The sequence below is a fragment of the Pleurodeles waltl genome, chromosome 3_1 (genome assembly GCF_031143425.1).
Source record: "Pleurodeles waltl isolate 20211129_DDA chromosome 3_1, aPleWal1.hap1.20221129, whole genome shotgun sequence".
NCBI lineage: Eukaryota > Metazoa > Chordata > Amphibia > Caudata > Salamandridae > Pleurodeles > Pleurodeles waltl.
Window position 1 is genome coordinate 172,297,704 of NC_090440.1, and position 20,080 is coordinate 172,317,783.

The 20,080-nt window shown below is 46.0% G+C and overlaps 1 protein-coding gene across 1 annotated transcript in view; it reads left to right on the plus strand.

Moving 5' to 3' along the window:
• The first annotated feature begins 7,608 nt into the window (after positions 1–7,608).
• The window catches only part of ALDH1A2 (aldehyde dehydrogenase 1 family member A2), a 145,127-nt gene continuing 132,655 nt past the window's right edge, over positions 7,609–20,080 (plus strand). The window contains exon 1 of the mRNA XM_069222097.1: positions 7,609–8,251. Within this exon, the coding sequence (XP_069078198.1) occupies positions 8,135–8,251 (117 nt within the window). The 5' untranslated portion in view covers positions 7,609–8,134. The remainder of the gene's footprint in view (positions 8,252–20,080) is intronic.

Consider the following 20,080-nt stretch of genomic DNA (forward strand, 5'->3'; position numbering starts at 1 on the left):
TTACTTATCAAACACATATAAATAAAAAAGAATGTAATTTTAAGTTCAATTGAAGACACACATTGTCCACACTATCATACAATATTCTGTTTGATGCACCTGCACTGCTCCCACCATCAATCTGGGATACTAATTAAATTTTTAGCCTCCAATTTCAAATTCCTTGATGTTAACGTTTTAAAATTTTCAGTTGGACATTTTGCCATTTTATTTATGTACACTTTATTAATCTGTTAAAAATTGTTACATTTCTAAGCAGTTGCGGACCCCCTGAGGATGCATTGCGGACCCCAAGGCATCCCCAAAACACAGGCTGGGAACCACCGATCTACACCAATATTATACTTCAGTTCTTTGCTTCTACACAAATACATATCTATTCCCATTCTATTTGCCATTTGCACCAGTGGGGCCATGACCATGGGACATGAGACAAGAGAACAAGATTTCCCGGCCTCCCCTGCCTGCCTCTGCGGAGGGTGAGAGTCCATAGGGGTCCTGGGTCGTAGTGCTACATACCCTTAAAGGGTGCACTCTGAAAAATTATTGATACCTAACTGGTCCTAGAAATTAATAGTGTCATTGCTACTTAAAGAGGCTTACCATACACTTTAACTAATAATCTACTTTCTCACGTGTTGGTGCAATGGCTCAAAAGGGATAGGATCATTAATTGTCTTAGGCTTGATTCTGTGATTTCTTAAATTAACTGTATTGTATTAATGGATTTTTACAGCCCTGTTGAAGTTCCAGTATGAGTAAAATCCATTGACTGGACTGATCCTTGTGTATTAATATTGTGTATTTTCTAAGTAAATCATTTCTATATTGGATGAAAACAGGTTTATGAACTCACAAAGTATGGATTAAACAAGTGTTCTCTTCCAGCAATTTACTGGTTATTATGTATGGTGCTTCACCCTACCTAAAATCTCCTTTTTGTAAGGACTAAACATAAAGGCAGCTACACAGTACCAGCCTGGCCTTAACAACAGTTTGTAAATGCATGTGCTTTTCTGTTTAATTCCCAGCTAAAAGTGTACACGTCTGCCTTTGACACACATGTTGTCTGTCCTTATCTTTTCAAGAACCTGTTAAAGTGTCAAGTCACTCAGACATAGGTATCAGTAAGACATCCGATGCAACATCATTCTGGGACAAATACCTTGTTATATCTATTTTAAGGTCAAACAGAAACAATAGTCAAAACAGTGTAGTCCGAATTGATGTATGTTTACCATATTTGTTTATGAGAATGCATCTTAGAATAGCATCTTGATGCACACTGGTTATGCTAGACATTCCTAAGGTGGCATGGGAAATTCACATCATAGATAAGATACAATATAAAAGGGTTGCCATTTGACCACTTGGGAGGAAAGGTCCTTCGCCCCAGATTATCGCGCAAGATACTGTCAGAGAAGATCTTGACGGTCAAGGATGCTGCCGTATCGCACTTTCTCCTGAAAGCTAAAATCGTGCCAAGTCTGAGAGGAGAGGCGCAGTGATAAGTGTTTGCCTTTCTCAGGGAACACAGCTTTGCCGACTTTTGACAAACTACAGTGCTTTGCTGTAAACAGGTATGTAATGCACTGACTCTACCTCAGCAACTCTAGATGCAAGTTATACTACTACAGGCTATCCTGCTATAGCGTGCAGAATTAGAAGTCGTTTATTGGCTATTAGGTTTTTCAGATGACATTTGAACTATGGTAGAAATGTTCATTTTGTTCTCCTTCACTACATTTGTTTGTGCTGTTTTGATATTTTGTGTAGTTATTTTAGATGTGCTAAGCAACAGGTTGAGACAGTTGAAATAGAATACTTTTTAGTTAAAAGGTCTTTTTCTTAGTGCAGTTTGTGTGTGTGTGTGTGAGGAGAATTAAATAGGTTTGTGTCCAATGACCACAGTAACCCTCGACCCCTGTTTAGGGACTTTAAGTAACCCAAAAGCATTTGACTCAATTTCAAATATGAATTGGATGGAGCTTTGTAGGGCTACAATAAACTGTCTTTCAAATTCAAGGGTTGGGGCATTGAGCTAACTTCACTTGTTTCACCTGAGGGTGTGAAAACAAACTTTGTACGGCTAAGCCAAAGTCTTACTTTACACATGATGGGAAAAATTACAGAAATACAACATACTGGAGACAGCTCAGATCCTTCTGACATATTAGGTAAACAAGTGAAATATAAATTGGAAATAAATTGCTATGTTTCTGAACGGTTAATATAAAATGTACGTTAAGGGGGTGATGAACAGTGCGACAGACCTTAAAGGCAACACTTGCAAATTTGAAGAGCACATGTGCTGTGCTGCAGGACAAATTGTTTACAATTCAGTGGATACCCACTCAGAGCATACCATTAGTTGTTTTCACTTTCACATTTGCAGTCTTTTGATTGTTTAGCTCCCATAGGCTTCTCTTCCTTTCTTGTGTTAGCTCCTCCCTGGAGCATGTACATGTGTTCTTCCACATCTTTGTTCTTCCTCAACCTTTTTGCAACGCAGTATATTTTTACTTTAAATGCATATCATTATTAGTACTGGATGTGCTTTCTTCCTATCTGCTATTCTATTGACGCTGTAGTTACGTCCACAGTTGTACTACTCTATGACACTCTAGCCTACTCAACACTACTCTATGCCAATCCATTTTATGCCACTCTACTCTATGCCACTCCATTCTACTCTTTGCCACTTCACTCCACTCTAATCAACACCACTCCACTCTTCACCACTCCACTCTACATCACTCCACTCTATACCACTCAATGCCATTATCTGGCACTCTATGATACTCTACTGTATGCTACTCCACTCTACTCTATGCCATTCCACATCACTCCATGCCACTTTGCTCAATGCTACTCTACTCCACGTTACATCACTCTATTCCATAACACTCTATATCACTCTACTCTATGCCACTTTACATCATTCTATGTCACTCCAGACACCACTCTAATCTGTGCTACTCCATTTCACTCTATGCCATTCTACGCCATTCTATTACACTCTTCTCTACACCAATCTAACATAGGTCACTCCATTCCACACAAGGCCACTTTACTGCACTCTACGCTACTCCACTCTATGCCACTCCACTATATGCAACTGTACTCTAAGGCACTCTACTCTATTTTATGTCACTCCACGCCCCTCTACTCTATGCTATTCCATGCCACTCTACTGCAATCCACTCAATGCCACTCTATGCAACTCTACTCTATGCAACTCCACCCTATTCTATGGTACTCCACTCTACTCCACTCGCTGCCACTCCACATAAACTCCCTGCCACTCCAAACAATGCCTCTCTAATGTTCTGTTATGTTATGTTGATTTGTAGAGCGCGCTTATCACCCAATGAGTATCTAGGCAGTGGGAAGGTGAGTAGGTCGATCAGATTCCAAGTTGAATAGCCAGGTCTTCAGATTCTTGGGGAATTTGAGATGGGATGGGGAGGTCCTGATGTGCTGTGGAGGGTCATCCCAGGATTTAGAAGCGAAGTAGGAAAAGGAGCACCCTCCTGAATTGCTTATATAGGTACTGGTTATGTGCATGAGGTGGAGTGATGCTGAGCACAGTTACCCGGTGTGTTGGTGTAAGTTGAGGTGGTAATTAAGGTGGGAGGGTCCGAGTTTGTGGAGGACCTTTTATGCATGTTTTCATGCATGGGTGAGCAGTTAGAATTGGCATCACTTCTGGATTGGTAGCCAGTGTAGCTCTTTGAGGTGGGGTGTGATGTGTGTGCTGCGGGGTATGTTGAGGATGAGTTTGGTAATGCATTCTGGGTGGTCTGGAGTCTTTTTTATGAGTTGATTTGTGATGCGGTGTATAGTGTGTTACCGTAGTCTAGTCTGCTGGTGATGAGGGCCTAGGTGACCATGCATTTTGTGTCTGCGGGGAGCCAATGGAATATCTTGCAGGGCATATGCAGGAAGAAGAAGCAGGAGGAAGTGACAGTGTTTACTTGTTTGGTCATCATAAGTTTGTCATCCATGATGATACTGCGTTTTTTGGCATTGTCAGTGGGGGTGGGTCCCAGGTCTTTTGGCCACCAGGAGAAGTTCCATTGAGAGCTCATTCCTAAAGATCAGGAATTCTGTTTTATCTGTGTTGAGCTTTAAGCAGTTCTGTCTCATCTGCATAAGGCACTCTACTCCACTCTATGCCACTGCACTCCACACAAGGCCACTCTACGATACTCCACTCTATGCCACCCTACTCTGTGCCACTACACTGCATTCTACTCTACGCTACTCTACTCCACGCCTTCCACCCTTTGCCACCCCACTCTATGCCTCTCTACTCTACACCATTGTATTCTACTCCACTTTACTCTGTCACTTTATGCCACTCCACTCCACTATCTGCCATACGCCATTCCACTCTATGAGACTCCCCGCCACTTTAAGTCACCCTACTCTCTGCCATTCTATGCCACTCCACTCTACTCTATGCCACTCTACTCTGTGCTACTCTACTATACATCACTCCACGCCAATCCACTCCACAAAATGCCACTCCATGGCACTCCATGCCTCTCTACTCCACACCACTCTACTCTACTCTTCGCTAATCCACACCTCTCTACTGTCACTCCATGCCACTCTACTCCACCTCACTTTAGGCCACTCTATACCACTCCATTCTACTCTATGCCACTCCTCTCTATGCTACGCTACTCCACTCAATGCCACTCCGCTGTATGCCACTCTACTCTATGTCATGCCACTCCACTCTAAAAAGCTCAATTCTAAGCCACTCCCCTCTATGCCACTCTACTGTACTCCTCTCTATGATCCACTACACCACTCTACCTTACGCTCAACACTAAGCTACTCTATCCAGCGCCACTCCAGTCTGCTCAGCTACACTCTACATTACTCTACACCACTCCACACCACTCTATGCCACTTGACTCTGTGCTACTCTTTTCCACTCTCCTCTATGCCACTCTGCTCTACACCACACCAGTAACTTTTAGCCATGCTGAACAGCAGCCAGTCTGCTGAACAATATGGCTAAAAGACATTGGCAAAGCCAATAGCTCTCACATAGATGAAACCTATTGAGTTTGTCAATGCTTGTTTGTCTGGCAGCTTAGTTCATGAGAAACTAAGGGCCTTAGCTATCAACGCATTTCCCCATAGACACAGAATGGGGGAAAAGACATTTAGTACATCAGGCACAAAGTTTCTAAATAGATACCTCTCGGTATCTTGCACTCTGCAAGTGTTGATTTTCTTTGCATTCCCCTTTTCAGGAAGAAGCGAATGGGGCCTGGTCCTTTTGATTCTGGCGTCCTTCTTCTGGAGCAGCCAGGGCTGCACACAATATTTAGCCATCTTAGTTTGGAAAATGCGGTATATGCAAAGGACGATTAAAACTGTTTTCCTGCTAGCGCCAAAAAAAACATCGATTGGATATTTGTTCTACATGAGCTCCTAAGCTCACTTAACCTATCTTAACAGAGACTGGAACTCACAATGCAGTGCCTTTCCAGGAAGTTTCATAAGTGGCGGGCTTTCCATTGCTTCAAACTTCTCGTATTTGCTGCGCAGTTGTCAGAAGTCTCTGGCAGGGCGCAGGTGGAAGTGGGCATTGTTCGCACTCAGGGAGCCTAGAGGGCCCTGGGGGTGGGGTGACTGAGTCCAGTCTCCCCTTGGTGGGTGTTCCGAGTGTGTATTGGGTCGGGATTGTTCCCTGATCGAGGGAAGCCGAGGTGTTCGTTAGTGCGCTGATAGCATTCGGTGCGGTGGGCACCTGGGGGCAAATGGCTGTGGGGGGTGGCTGTTTCCGGCAGTGGAGAACAGAAGTCTCGCGACCCCCAGTCTGACTACAACTGAGTAACTTCCACACAATGTTACGCAAGGGTTCCTTGGTATTTTGTGTACGTGTGTGTGTTGGGACGGACGGGGCAGTCTGTCCTGTTTTAACACTCAAAACAGCGATTTGAGCGTGTTTGGGACGTGAGCCACAAATGGGCATCGCCTCGGCGCCCCCTGCTGCAAGGATGTTGTAGTGCAACCCTTTTTCCAGCTGGGTGTTGATTTTTAATTCCTCTAACAGAGAGGGGCAGGTAGACAGTGTAGATAGTACAATTAGAGAGGTACTGAGGATACACGAGGAGGAGGGGCGCAGGGCCTCCGCAATACACGTGTTCTCGACGGGGGCACTGACCCCTAATCTATGTGCATTATCCTAGTCTTTAGAAGCTTGCGTCTAATTAAATAATTAAATTCTCCAGTTACTCTATCAACCCCTCCTGTTCTCCAAACTCAGACACTTACATTGATCACAGCGCCTCTCATTTCCGAAGGATGCGCCTAACGCCGAGGCGCTAATTCTCCACTGATTAGTGCCTGTAAATAGTGTTGGATTACCACTGGAAGCGCTGCCTGATGTGCGGGAAACAAGTCCCTGTCTCTGAAAACATGATGGACTTGGAAGTGTCAGTCACGTGCAGGTACACTCCTGTGTGTGACTGGCTGTTCCCCAGCCCCGAAAACCTTTTTGAAGAACTAATCTGCAAGGTGTCTTACCATGTTCCAATCCTTCCTACATTGCAAGACGCTTCCCCATAAACACTCTCCTGAATGAGATTGGCTCTACCCAAACCCGCCACTTCTCCCAGAGATAGTCTCCCATGACACTGACACAGCCCCAACTTTATTGGCATTTAAGTCAATGCCTGGCACGCGACCGACACTACCCAAGCCGCATCCGGCCGCATCTGACTGACTTCACTATCTCGTCAGCCGGTTACAGGCATTACTTTATTAACTGGATGACGTTTCTCCGGCCCCCTTAGTCGTTTAGAGAGACTCAATCGAATGGCGACCGATTGTTCCCCTTTCAACCAACCTTCCAGCAGAAGTAACCTGATAGGTAACTGGCTCTCCCAACTCTGGTTGAGTTTTTTAAAGGAACTCGTAATTATCGGATAAGTCAATCAACTTTGGACAGCAGCAAATTAACGTACATGTGCCATTGTGTTCTATAGTGCTTTTTGTTGTCCGCGCTACTTCGCGGCCCTACAAACGAGGCGGAGACAACGCGATGTACCAATGTGTAACGTTACGGAAATCGATAAAGTGTCACGAAAAGAGCTGCCCTTTCTGCTATTCTATTGATGAATTAAGCTGGGTCCTCGTAGGGCAATGCTGTGCACTCTGGGGCTTGGAAGGGGCTGTTGGGGGTCGGGTGGGGGTGCAACGCTCGAGGACATGCTGGTGACTTGGGCTTAAACCTGGGCTTCCGTTCTTTGTACCCACACAACATCAGCTTGTGTAACGCCAGTTGTCGCAGCTGTGTGTGTTACGGCCGTGCCCGTCTAACTGGCAGTGCCCGCGGGGTGCCTGGCGTCGATTGTTTTATTTCCTGATTCACCAGTGGGCAAAGCTTAAGTGATGGTGCAGTGTGTCGGTGAGCCTGAAAGTGGCAGGGTTGTGATGCACTCACACTGGGTGTGAAGTGCTGAAGGGTTTATGTGAATCTAGGGCCGGACTCCCTGGCCCAGCCCCTCCCTGCCCAGCGGCCCAGTGGGAGGAGAGTGGACCCGACACCTGCCTATATACAGGGAGCCGGGGCCGAACTTCAGACTAGAGCTGGCGTCCAGAAGAGAGCACACACTGCACGCACTGCACTGCACTCCAAGAACTGATCGAAGGGGAGTGAGGAGCGGCCTCGGCTTCACTGCACTCCAGCGCACTGGTTCAAGCCCTGCTCAGAGGTGGGAGTGCGAAGCAGCCTCGATGTCACTGCACCCGGCCACTGCACGTACTGAGATTCAAGCCCTACTCCGAAGGGCGTGAGGCGAGGCCACAACCTCACTGCTCCACTGCACGCACTGCGCTTCAAGCCCTCTCAGAAAGGAGTGAAGCTCGCCACAGCCTCATTGCTCTGCACACGAGCGTGAACTCACGATCAACCACAGCAGCGCGCACCAGTTCACTGCACGCCACAGTGATACAGTGAGCATCACTGGACCTCACACCCTATCCTTCTCCGAAGACCACACTTTCAGTGAGCGCCACATCTCTCGGTGCTCTACCCTGCTCCTTGTCACCTCCTCACTCAATACAAGAGCACCCCACTGCAACCCAAATCACGGCACTGCACGCCATGACCTCCAGCAAGATCGAGATGCCCGGAGAGGTGAAGACGGACCCTGCGGCCCTGATGGCATCACTGCACCTGCTGCCCTCCCCCGCGGCCAACCTGGAGATCCGGCACACCAAGGTAAGAGTTTACGGGGTTTCACGAGTGAGCGGGGCACTGGCTGCGTGGTCCCCGAGACTTCCCCAGATCCCCACCCATCACCAGCTCCTCTGTCTGTACGAGCTCCCCGGCCTCCACCAGCTCCGCAGCCTTTCTTAGTTCCCTGGTCTGCGGTAGTTCTCCAGTCTGCGGTGGTTCCCCGGTCTGCAATAGTTCGCCGGCCTGCGGTAGTTCCCCACCCTTTAGCAGTTCTCCGGCTGCAACAGCTGCGCAGTCGTCGCTCATGCCCCGGTCGGAAGTAGCTCCGAACTCTTCCTGAGCTCCTCGGTAGAGTAGCTCTCCAGCCCACAACAGCTGTTCACACTCCACTAGCTCACCGCTCACTACTAGTTCCCTGTCCTGGTGCAGGTTTCAGGCTTTTCCGTAGCGATATGGCCTCTTGTACTAGATGCCAAATCTACAACAGCTCATCACCATGCACTAGGTCCCTGGACTGAAGTAGCTCCCTGCCCTGCTTGAGCTCCGCAGGCTGAACTAATTCCACAGGCGGCAATTACTCTGAAGTAGCTCTCCACGCTGCACGAACCCAGCCTTCACCGGCCTCACGCACACTGGCCTGCACGAGCTCTGCGGTCTGCAGTTGCACCGCAGCCTGCACTAACGCACACACACGCACACGCCTGCACGAGCTCTGTAGTCTGCAGTTGCACCGCAGCCTGCACTAACGCACACACACGCACACGCCTGCATGAGCTCTGCGGTCTGCAGTTGCACCGCAACCTGCACTAACGCACACACACGCACACTGGCCTGCACGAGCTCTGTAGTCTGCAGTTGCACCGCAGCCTGCACTAACACACACATACACACACGCACGAACGCACACACACTCTGACCTGCACGAGTTATATAGACTGCAGTTGCACCGCAGCCTGCACTAACGCACACACACGCACACGCCTGCACGACCTCCAAACCAGTAGATGTCCCATGTCGGACAGGAGCTCCTTACCCTGCAGTTGCCCCGTATCCTGTTGGTCAACACTAACTCGCCATGATGCAGCTAGTTCCATGGCCTACGCTAGGCCCGTCCTTCGCCTGTACCTGATCCCAACATGTCCTAGTTCCCCAACCTTCATTAGCTCCTCAGCCTGATTAGGTCCCTCGTCTGCCCTAGTTCACCACCCTCCATAAGCCTCTCAGCCTGCACTAGGCCCTACGCCTGCACTAGTTCCCTGTCCTTCATTAGTTCCTGAGCCTGCACTATTTCCGCGCCCTGTGAAAGCTGCTCACCCCTCAGTAGCTCCTCGATCTGTACTCCTTGCCCCCAGTTTTCTCTAAATCTCCCTGCTGGACTGCACTAGGTCCCATGTGGTATTAGATTCCCGGGTGCACTGTATCCCTAGTCTGTTGTACATAACAAGTCCTTACCAGATCACTTGGTGCACGAGATCCCTCGCTTGCACTGCATCCCAGGGCTGCTGTAGACACTCTAGATCTACATGCATGCAGTGGGTCGCCCATACCCTAAGAGATCATCACAGATCCACTCTGCCTTAGACCCATCTCCTATTTCTGCTTTAGAATAGATTCCATTCCTGCACTAAGATCCCGGCTTGTATATGATCCAGAAACTGTACTATTCTGGACCATGTAGTGGATCCGAATGTAGATCACAGCCTCTACCAGCATCCGCCCCGCACCATTTCACACCAAGATCCTGCACTGTTGTAGTTCCCCTTCCTGCATGAACACCTCCAGTCTGCATTGACATCCCCGTCCTGCACTTTTTCAGATCCCGCGCCAGCACTGTTGTAGATCCCCAACCTGCATTATACCCCAGTCTGCGATGACATCCCCCTCCTGCACTATTTCACATCCAGGTCCTGCACTATTGTAGCTTCATTGCATGCACTAGCAAACACCTCCGTCTTACACTATTACACAGTCCGGTGGCTGCACTGTCGAGGGATCCCCGCCTTAACACCTAGAGTCTGCACTAACGTCACTAGCCTGCACTATTTAACATCCAGTGCCTAGACTCTTGCACTCGAAAACACCTCCGTCCTGCGCTATTACACATCCAGTGGGTGCACTGTCGAGGGATCCGCGCCTTAACACCTAGAATATGCACTAACGTCACTACCCTGCACTATTCCAAATCCAGTGCCTAGACTATTAAAGATTCCCTGCCTTAACACCTATAGTCTGCACTCGTAAACACCTCCGTCCTGCACTATTGCACATCCAGTGGGTGCACTATCGAGGGACCCCAGCCTTAACATCTAGATCCTTCACTAACATCACTACCCTACACTATTTTCACATCCAGTACCTGCACTCTTGAAGGTTCGCTGCCTTAACACCTAGAGTCTGTACTGACACCACTATCCTGCACTATTTCACATCCAGTGCCTGCACTCTTGAAGGTTCGCTACCTTAACACCTACAGTCTGCACCAACGTCACTACCCTGCACTATGTCACAACCAGTACAGTACCTGCACCCGTGAAGTTTCGCTGCCTTAACACCTAGAGTCTGCACATAAATACACCAACGTCCTGCACCATTACACATCCCGAGCCTGCACTGTTCTACCCTTGGCTGTCCTCGCTAGCCCCATACTGTGCCAGGCCCCAGCCTGCACTAACATCCGGTGCCTGCATTATGTCACTCCCCTCCTCAGCCATCCGGCCCCCGCACCGAGCAGGTCTGCGCACATCTGGGCGCTACACACACGTGTTCTCTCAGAGCGGGTGACCCCCTCCCCTCCTCGCTAGCAGGCGCCGTGTTTACAGGACAGCCGGGCTTGTTACACGCATCACGGAGGCTCGGTAGCTGCGGGGAGCCCTGGATACACTCGCTGCAAAGTTACGCAGCTCAGTCGTTTCACTTCTTCGCCACCTTTAAAGTGCCCCCGGGGGACCTTGAGTCATGCGCGGTTGTTGTGTGTTAGCGGGTGGTTGCTGTTCGAAGGTGTTGTAACTTTTTAGTACTGTTCCAGTTCCGTGAACTAGTCTGCATTGTCAAAAGCCAATTATTTCGAATCGTATTTAAACGTCAGTGTTTATTTTATATAAGCGATACTCTTGGGTTATCTGAAATAAAGACAGCGTTCTTGACATGTAAGCGCCCTCCTGTCACGCGCATTACTTTTAATTTTGTAATAACATACAGACTAAGATGTTTACCCTTGCATGTTGTATAAGTAGCCCGTTATAGTATGATTTTCCCTTTGAAGTACGTATAATTGAATGCATGTTTTAATCTCTCAATTAAGGTTTAATCCCCTCGAAAACGTGTTATGTTAAAAAACTACATAAAACCGCTGCTAAAATACGAGTCAAGCAAACACGAAATATTATATTTCGACGCCTCGTCAGGGGTAGTAAACGCTATATAAATACGATTACAATAATCCGTTTTTAAAATCGTTCCCATATATCTCATTGCTTACAGGGCGCCTTTTACTTCCACGTTGCTGTTAATTGCTTTACTGCTGATTGGCTAATGGCTCACCCCCCCCCCCCCTTTAGATGCGTCTAATGCAATAGTCGCCCCTTAATTTACAAAGTCGACTTTTAGGTACAAAATGTTTGAAACGGGTATTTGCCCCAAAATAGTTTTTTTTGTAGAGAGCAATATGCAACTGCCAATTTCAAAATGATATATCGGTCATTTATGATGAGAACATTTAAAAGTTAGAAAGTGTAACATTTTTACATACAGTAAGAAGGTGGGCCCACCTCATACGGATTTAGAACCCGTGTCACTTTTGTTTAAAAGTTCCTCGGTCATTTTCTCATTCCCCTCCCTCTGAGACGTTGCCAGCTACAGACTTTATTTTATGTTTCTGTCTTTGCGGAAGCGCATTTGGTATGTGGTAGTTAATGCAGCGATAAGCGGCAAATGTTAGAATACCGAATCGCTGTGATGATACATTTTGTCACAAACGAATATTCGTTTCGCGAATCGTCTCCCAGAAAAATCAGCACCTGAATCCCCGCCGGAGCGGCTCGCACGGGATATCCGAGGATGGATCTTCCTAGAGGATGTTGTGCTGACGTCCGTGTACGTTTTGTGAGGTCTTCTGTCCACACACAGGATTTCAAGGCAAGAAGCGTTACCGCTAAGTAAGGGAACATTAGCTTACATTCCACCCTGGAGTATACTAGCTCAGAGGGGTCGACCGGCAGCAGCTATGGGTGTCGTATGTATTGGGCAAGGTCCAGGTTTCTGCACACGATCCGAATCACGGCATGCACACCTAAACGAACTGCGTGATCCTGGGGCAATAGATCTATTTCACTGTCCCTTAGGTGCAAATCGGCCTTGATTGAAAAAGCTGTCGAAAAAAAATGTTTCTTAGAAAAACACACTACATGCGAACACACCAGACATCCGCAGGTCGACTTAGTAATTGTGCTTAGCTTTCTCCATCAAAATAAACATGACACATTACGACTGCAAAATTTCAATGTACAGGTTTCTTGGTTACAAAGACATACATTTTAAAAGTACATTTATTGAGCTCGTTTTTTAATTTATAACGGAGTTTGAAAGCTGAAAGTGCAGCAATACGCAATGCTCGAAAGAGAAAGTTACTATCAGTATTTCCGTGAATACTAACACCACTCTATACATAGGTTGGTTTAAAGCCCTTAAACATAAAAGGCAGCGCAGCATCCTTTTAAAATGCTGGAAACTGCAGAAGGGGACTGGCGGGCTGCCACCGTGTACACATTATTGATACCCATGGCCGGTCTCTTACTGGTGCTATCTTTTTAACGTTAGTTCGCGTTCATTGTCAGCTAACCCAATTTAACGCTTTAGTGGTGCAAAATGCAATCTAAGATAACGTTTTACAGAAAAACAATCTGGGTCTTGTTCCTTATCAGAGAGCTAACAAACATATCAAACGTAGATGTTTTTATTGCAGTTTTTTATAGCGCGAACATGGCGCAAGAACTTCAGAGCGCTTCCATGAGATTAGGATTACCTAACTCATTTATTGGGCGCGGGGTTGGTTACAAACAACGTCTTGTTTCAGCGCGCGAACAAGGAGTCAAAGAGCTAGTGCACCAGAGGATGGTGCGCTCTATGTACATCACCTCTCACACACTTATAGAAATGTATATTAGAACAGCTGGCACAGTGTGTGCGTGTTTGCGCGCGCGTGAATGCCATTTGTCGAGCGAAAGTTGCCGAGCTGTAGCGCTTCCGGGCCCTTGTCCTCCAGGCGTACGTTGTTAAAACGGATCTTTAAACATGTGAGGTTATCGGATTGGCGATTTGTGGCAGTGACGCGAGTCGAATGTCCTCCAATTGTCTTCCAGTAAAAGGAGCGCTAGGACAGTCGGCTCAGGGGCCAGCTCACTTCTGCCCAAGTGTTGCACACACATTAAACGAGAGAGCTGTCAGTGCCAGCTCTCTTATACCCGAGTGTTGCGCACACATTACTCGAGAGAGCTCACACAGTGCCAACCTTCTCCTACCCCAGTGTTGCACACATATTACACGAGAAGTCTCACACAGTGCCAACTTTCTACTACCCCGGTGTTGCACCCATATTCCACGAGAGAGCTCAATCAGTGCCAGCTCTCTCTTACCCAAATGTTGTACCAGTATTGCAGAGGGGAACTCACACATTGCCAAATGCTGCACCAATGTTTCAGGAGAGAGCTCACTCGGTGCCAGCTTTCTTTTACCACACTGCAGCTCCCATATCGCACGACGAAACCCACGGCGTGCCAGTCCTCTTCTACCAAGGTGATGCGCCCATCCAACCCGAGAGCTCAGTGTCAGCCCTCTTCTAAGTGAGTGGTCTCCAAACTTTTTAATGTCGCCCCCAGTTGAAAAATAAAAATCATTGCCCCCCTCAGAATGTTTCACAATTATTTTATAAAGCTGGCAATGTTTAAATATGTCTAGACCTATTTGAACCTATTTGACCTTTTTTTTAAATGCAATAACATGCTTCTTCTTAAAACAAAGCCCTGTTATCTCTATAATGCTGCTTTTGGCCAGAGCCTGGCCATACCTGACTGAGAGCACCTGTACCCAACTATTTATCACAAAATACATTTGATTGCGGTGTAATACCCCAAACACCCCTCCCCCCTACCCCCATAGCTAAGCCCCTGACAATAGCTCACACTGTGCCAGCTGTCATCTTCCCAAGGCGATGCTTTCATATTACACAAGAGTTCAAACAGGGCCACCAGCCCTCTTGTACCTAATTGCTGCACCCACATTACACGAGCCATGCAATGCCAAGCCTCCTGTACCCAAAGGTTGCTCGCATATCACACATGCAATGACAACTCTCCTACCCATGTTGATGCCCCCATATTACAAGAGAGTTCAGTGTCAAGTGTCAGCCATCTTCTACCAAGGCAATAATCCCATATTACACGAGAGCTCACAGTGTTAGCCACCCTTATCACATGACAGCCCACACGGTTCCTGCTCTCTTCTACCAAGGACATGCTCCAGTATTACATGAAAGAGTTCCCACAGTGTTAGCTCTGTTTTACCCAAGTGCTGCACCCATATCACACAAGAGTGCTCTAGCAAAGTCAACCCTCTGTAACAAAAGGCTTGCTAACGTATTACATCCAGTGTAACCCTCTTTTACCGAAATGCTGCTCACGTATTACAGGAGAACACACAGCCTGCTCTGTTGTACCCAAGGGCTGCTGCCCTTTCCCTATGTGCTGCTTCTATATTACACGAGAGAGCTCAGCCTGTGCCAACTTTCTTCTCTCCTGTAATATGGCACATATTCACTCAGTAGAAATGTCAAGCACTGCACATCAACTTTGCTCTTCCTTGATTAACTATATTAATTACAAATCTGTAATATTTGTTATGTACATGCATATTGTCAGCACACAGTTTGTATATATATCTACGTTAATGGGCTTTGACCTAGTGAGATGCATTTACAATCAAGGAAAAAGTTGTCATAACCAGAACATCAACGTCAGGGTGGGTTCTGGTTACATTTGTTTAACCTATCAGCATAGCCAGTAGCACTTATTTGTCTATTATGTCCTATATTTCTAGAAGTTGAGTAATATTAACTCTGAAAGTCTACCTGCTTTCAGGAATAGAAGGAAATGTTCCCTGATGTACATCTGGCTGGATTTGCTAAGGTCTGACTATTGTTCAGGGGTAGGTGTCTCTCTTCCATCTACTCTTGAAGCTTTCTCATTACTTTTTCATGATTTTCCTTGGGCTGGGCATGCTTAAGATTGACTGAAAGTCATCGAGGATCAAAGAGTCTGCTGATTGTGTCTTAAAGACAGGAGTGATGTTGATGTGTTTCATTAGGTCTGAGACAATACTATTTAGGAGGGAGACATTTAGCATGGAGGTCATATCGGCTGCCAAAAAGGGGATTATTTCATGCCCAAACAGGACACATCTGTACATGCAAATTGGGCACTTTTGTTTTGAGGTCCAGACTCACCCCGTTCACAGCCTCCATGTGTCTGAAGTTGGTGGCTTCAGAATGCAGCATTTGTTGAATAATGGACGGTGAGGCAAGGACAGGCCTGAAGGTAATGGTTTAACTTTCAATCAAAAATGTACACTGTTCCCCAAGAAATGACAAGAATCCACTTGGCACTTCAAAAGTAGAAGCAAAAGCCCTCACACATTCATTGGATGTCATGCTTCATCACAAGGCTTGCTCCTCGTCAGACTGGTGCTGCAATATCTGATGGGTCTAACAGGGGGGGCTCTTTGCCGGAGCGCTAGAATAGTTGAGCGTGCAGTGGTGTGAGGATGCAGGAACACATTTGAACCTGCAGTCAGAGAGGAGCTGGAGAAAAAGAAACTAAATTTGGCTTGAGAACCTCAAAAATCCATCTTGTGTTGATCATAAAGGGTCTCTGTCAAGATTAAATCATCAAGGAATGAAGTGGAGATAATGTTCACCACTCTAACAATTTACAGAGGGATGAAGGACAAATCTTCCTTCAGCCACTAATCAAGGTCAACATGTTTCACGCCTACAAAGTCCGTATTAATCAAATGGTGTTTCATCAGGACCAAAAATAATTATCCTAAGCTACACTACATGCAAAAATGTGTAAGAGGGTATATGAATGAAATCATGAGTTTAACTTACTCAAAACGCTACGCAACTAACAGTCTAATTAGATGGGGCCTGCAGAAAGAACAGAATCAATAAACGTATATTAAAATCAAATCCACATATCAAATTCGACACATAAGAAAGTGTTGTGGCGCTCGGTTATGACATGCTGCCATTCTTCGTGTTGATGCAAACTCAAGGTAACAACTGCTTACCCTCCTCTATTGGGGATGGGGCTCCTTGGGAAAGTGTGTACCAGAGGATAATCGTCGCTTCTATAGAAATATACAAAGTACATCAAAAACAAGATTGGTAAGGTACAGGATAGAGGTATGTCTCTGGGTATTCATTAACTCCTTGTTTTCAGAACATATTTACTGAAAATTTGGGAAAAGAATGCCATCACCATATAATGTATGTTAATGTCTGTCAATTGTGCCAGCAGTGTCTAGTCTAGTGTGGACATGTAAACCTCAGTCAAACAGCATAGCCTGGAAAGGCAACATACATGTGGCTTCCACATAAAGCATCAAGGAGATACCGTCCCTTATCTCCGCCATATTTTCAGATATGAGCGTCAACGAACAAGTGGTATAATGTAGAAAAATATGAGCCAAAACCGTTGTATGGAGGATATATTTACTAAAGATACAAACAGAGTAAGGCATCTCCTTCTAGTGTCAGTTTAGATCTGGCAACTCTGTCAGTCTAAAAGAAAAACTCACAAAGCATGTTGCCACTTACTTATTAGAGCGAAGGTCCGGAGCCGGTGACCTACCCAGCGGCCGCATTCCCAAATTTAGAAGGGATACGTGGCTGGAGGGTCAAATAGCCCTTTCATCGGATAGGGCTCCAATCAGTGTCTCGCATCTTGCATAATACGGGCAGATGTGATAATAATGACATCCCGCCCTGAACTATGGTTTAACTTTAACATTTTTGCCGTATATTTGCTGTCTTACCAAGATGAACAGGAGTTTGTTGGGGACGAATCGTTGGGGGTGGCTTCCTTAGCCTGGTATGTGTTGACCTCTCTTATGGCTGGATTCATCGTGCTGTGAGTGTATTTGCTGTCCTGACAGCTCTATAGTAGGCTCTTCATTGTTACTTGCATAATGTCTTGTTCTCCTCTCTCATCACCAATGATCCAGGTTACAGTTTACACATGTCATCTTGGTAAGCCTCCTATGGTACAATTTGTTTATAAATTTGATTCAAGGATTTCTTTCGTTTGGACAGAGCCATATGTCAGAAATGTCATGGTTTAGGGTACTGAGTTAGAAGACGACAAATCATCCCACATCCCTACTATCCTATGACCCAAATTCACAAATTTTTCCCAAACAAGGTCTCCTTCTTTGATAGCTGAGAAAGTAGCTGTGTTGAAATTTCTAAAAGTTTAAGGGGGACAGGGACCCAAAGATGCAAATTAGTAGAGCCTGATTTAGAACTCTAGCAACACAATGATGATGGATGGAGTGTTGAACTTTTCAAGCACTCACCCCCAGTCACAGATCATGGTTTAATCAATCGTTCTTTTGCTTACCATGCCACCCCAGTTTGGACCCAGCCATATGCAAATCAGTCATGACCTTGGCTGGGTCCAAACTGGGGTGGCATGGTGAGCAAAAAACTGATCGATTAAACCCAGATTTGTGACTGGGGGTGAGTGTTCAAGTTGTTCAGCACTCCACCATCATTCTTTTGTGTGGCTAAAGTTGCTCTAAGTGGAAGGAGTATAGCTAGACATGGGTCCCGTGCTCATCGTGCCACTGGATTCAAGCTAGCTTGGCTGATGAAGGGTGAAACCCTGAAACTGTCCTCAGGATGCTTGATTCTGGTCCGGGGAGGACCTAGCCTGCCAGTTGGGGCTTGGACTGAACCCATGAGGAACAGGGTCAAGACTGATTTCCACATGGCTGGGTCCAAACTGGGGTGGCATGGTGAGCAATAGAACAATGGATTAACCCCAGATCTGTGACTGGGAGTGAGTGTTTGCATTGTTCAGCACTCCCATCATCCTTTTGTGTTGCTGATTTAGAACTTGGCAAACGGGTTATTCCGTCACAATGATGCCGAATATTCCATCTGCCGAAACCTAAATCCCATAGAATATAATGGAATTTAGATTTTGGTGGACAGGATATCTGTCACCGATGTGATCGAGTACCCCGTCCGCCCAGTTCTGAATCAGGCCCATAGTTTTCCCAAAAGCCATTGTATTTTCCTGACAACAGCATCCATTTGTGCAGGTCTTGCATCTATATTTTAACCGCTATACCCCTAGTTTATTCTTAACCAAATATTTTTGTTGGCAACAATTGAACAGTTAGAAGCTGGAGCCAGTTATGGCATAGGGAAGGAGGGAATTAGGTGAGAAGGGTTCAGGCCTGCAGTAATTATCTATTTATAAATTCATCTAGTTTATATATGCAGACGTGCAGAGTGTAATAGGCTGTTTATTACCATTGTTGAGCTTGGCTGGGCTAAGACTCGCAAGAGGCGAAGCCTTGCATAGATTTATGTATGCTGTACTGTATAGTAGAGATGTGATGCAGCACATTCATTCAGTGTATTACTGCAAGTCATTGTGATAGTGCTTTGTGCTGCATTGTGCAATGTAGTGGTAGTTGTACAAGAAAACAGTGATTTGCTGGGTCCTGTGATTGTGCTGAACATGTAATCAGTGTAAAAGAACATGTTGCCATTGTCATACTGCATGCGATCTCATGAGAGTCTATGCTTGGCAGTGTTGCTGCTGTGCATGGTCTCAGTGCTGCGCTATATACTGCTCTGGTGATACTGGTCTTGGATCATGCGTTGAACCGAGCACAGCAGGGATGGTGCCATGCATGTGTTCGGTGTTACACTGCCCACTGTGGTGGGGCTGGTCAATAACTCAGCATTGTGCTGAGTACTGAAGTACTGGTGCTCTGTGTGTACTCAGTGCTAAGCCCAAAATTGGTGCTTCTGTACTTGGACTCTCTACTGTGCTTTGGGTAGATGGTACTGTACAGTGCTGTGCGATGGTGACAGTGCTGTACATTAGCTCATATAATATGTATTATATGATATAAGGTAAGATTTGATAATTTAAGGTTGCATTTCATATTACACAAAAGGTCAGCAGTCTTATTCATCAAAGTTTTTTGGGCTCAAAAGGATGTCTCTTTTCTAAAGTAAATGCTTATTTCACCAAGGACCGAAGAAAAACATCCCATGTGGGCACAGAGAAGTGCCTAGACTGTTAAAATTGTTAATTAAACGTGTCAAACATCATAAAAAATGCTAGAAGAATGAAAGCAAAACAACAAACTAATAGTTAACCAGAGACTGCTCTGCTGTGTAAATGACCTGTTCTATGGTACTTCTTCCCTTTAGTTAGATGTTAAGTGCTTTCCTGCACGTGACTAGGTTCATATACCTTTAATAAATACATAAACATGCTATGATCCTCATTAATGAAAGCCATTTAACCTGCCCGCGAGAACCCATCCTTAATTCAACGAGCTTTTTAATTTGGAACCTGCCCTCATCTTGACCTTCACATACAATTAACCTCCGCTAAAAGGCATCGTCCATTACATCCGGAGCTTGCAAGCAGTCATCAGTTACCGACCATCAATGGAAGTTTCCCCTGGAAAAGGTGCCTGGGAAATGAGTTCTATGATTCATATCTGGATAAAAGCTGCAAAGCCACGAGATGAAGATGAAGGTCAAATCAACTTTGTTGAGTTGGATTCTGT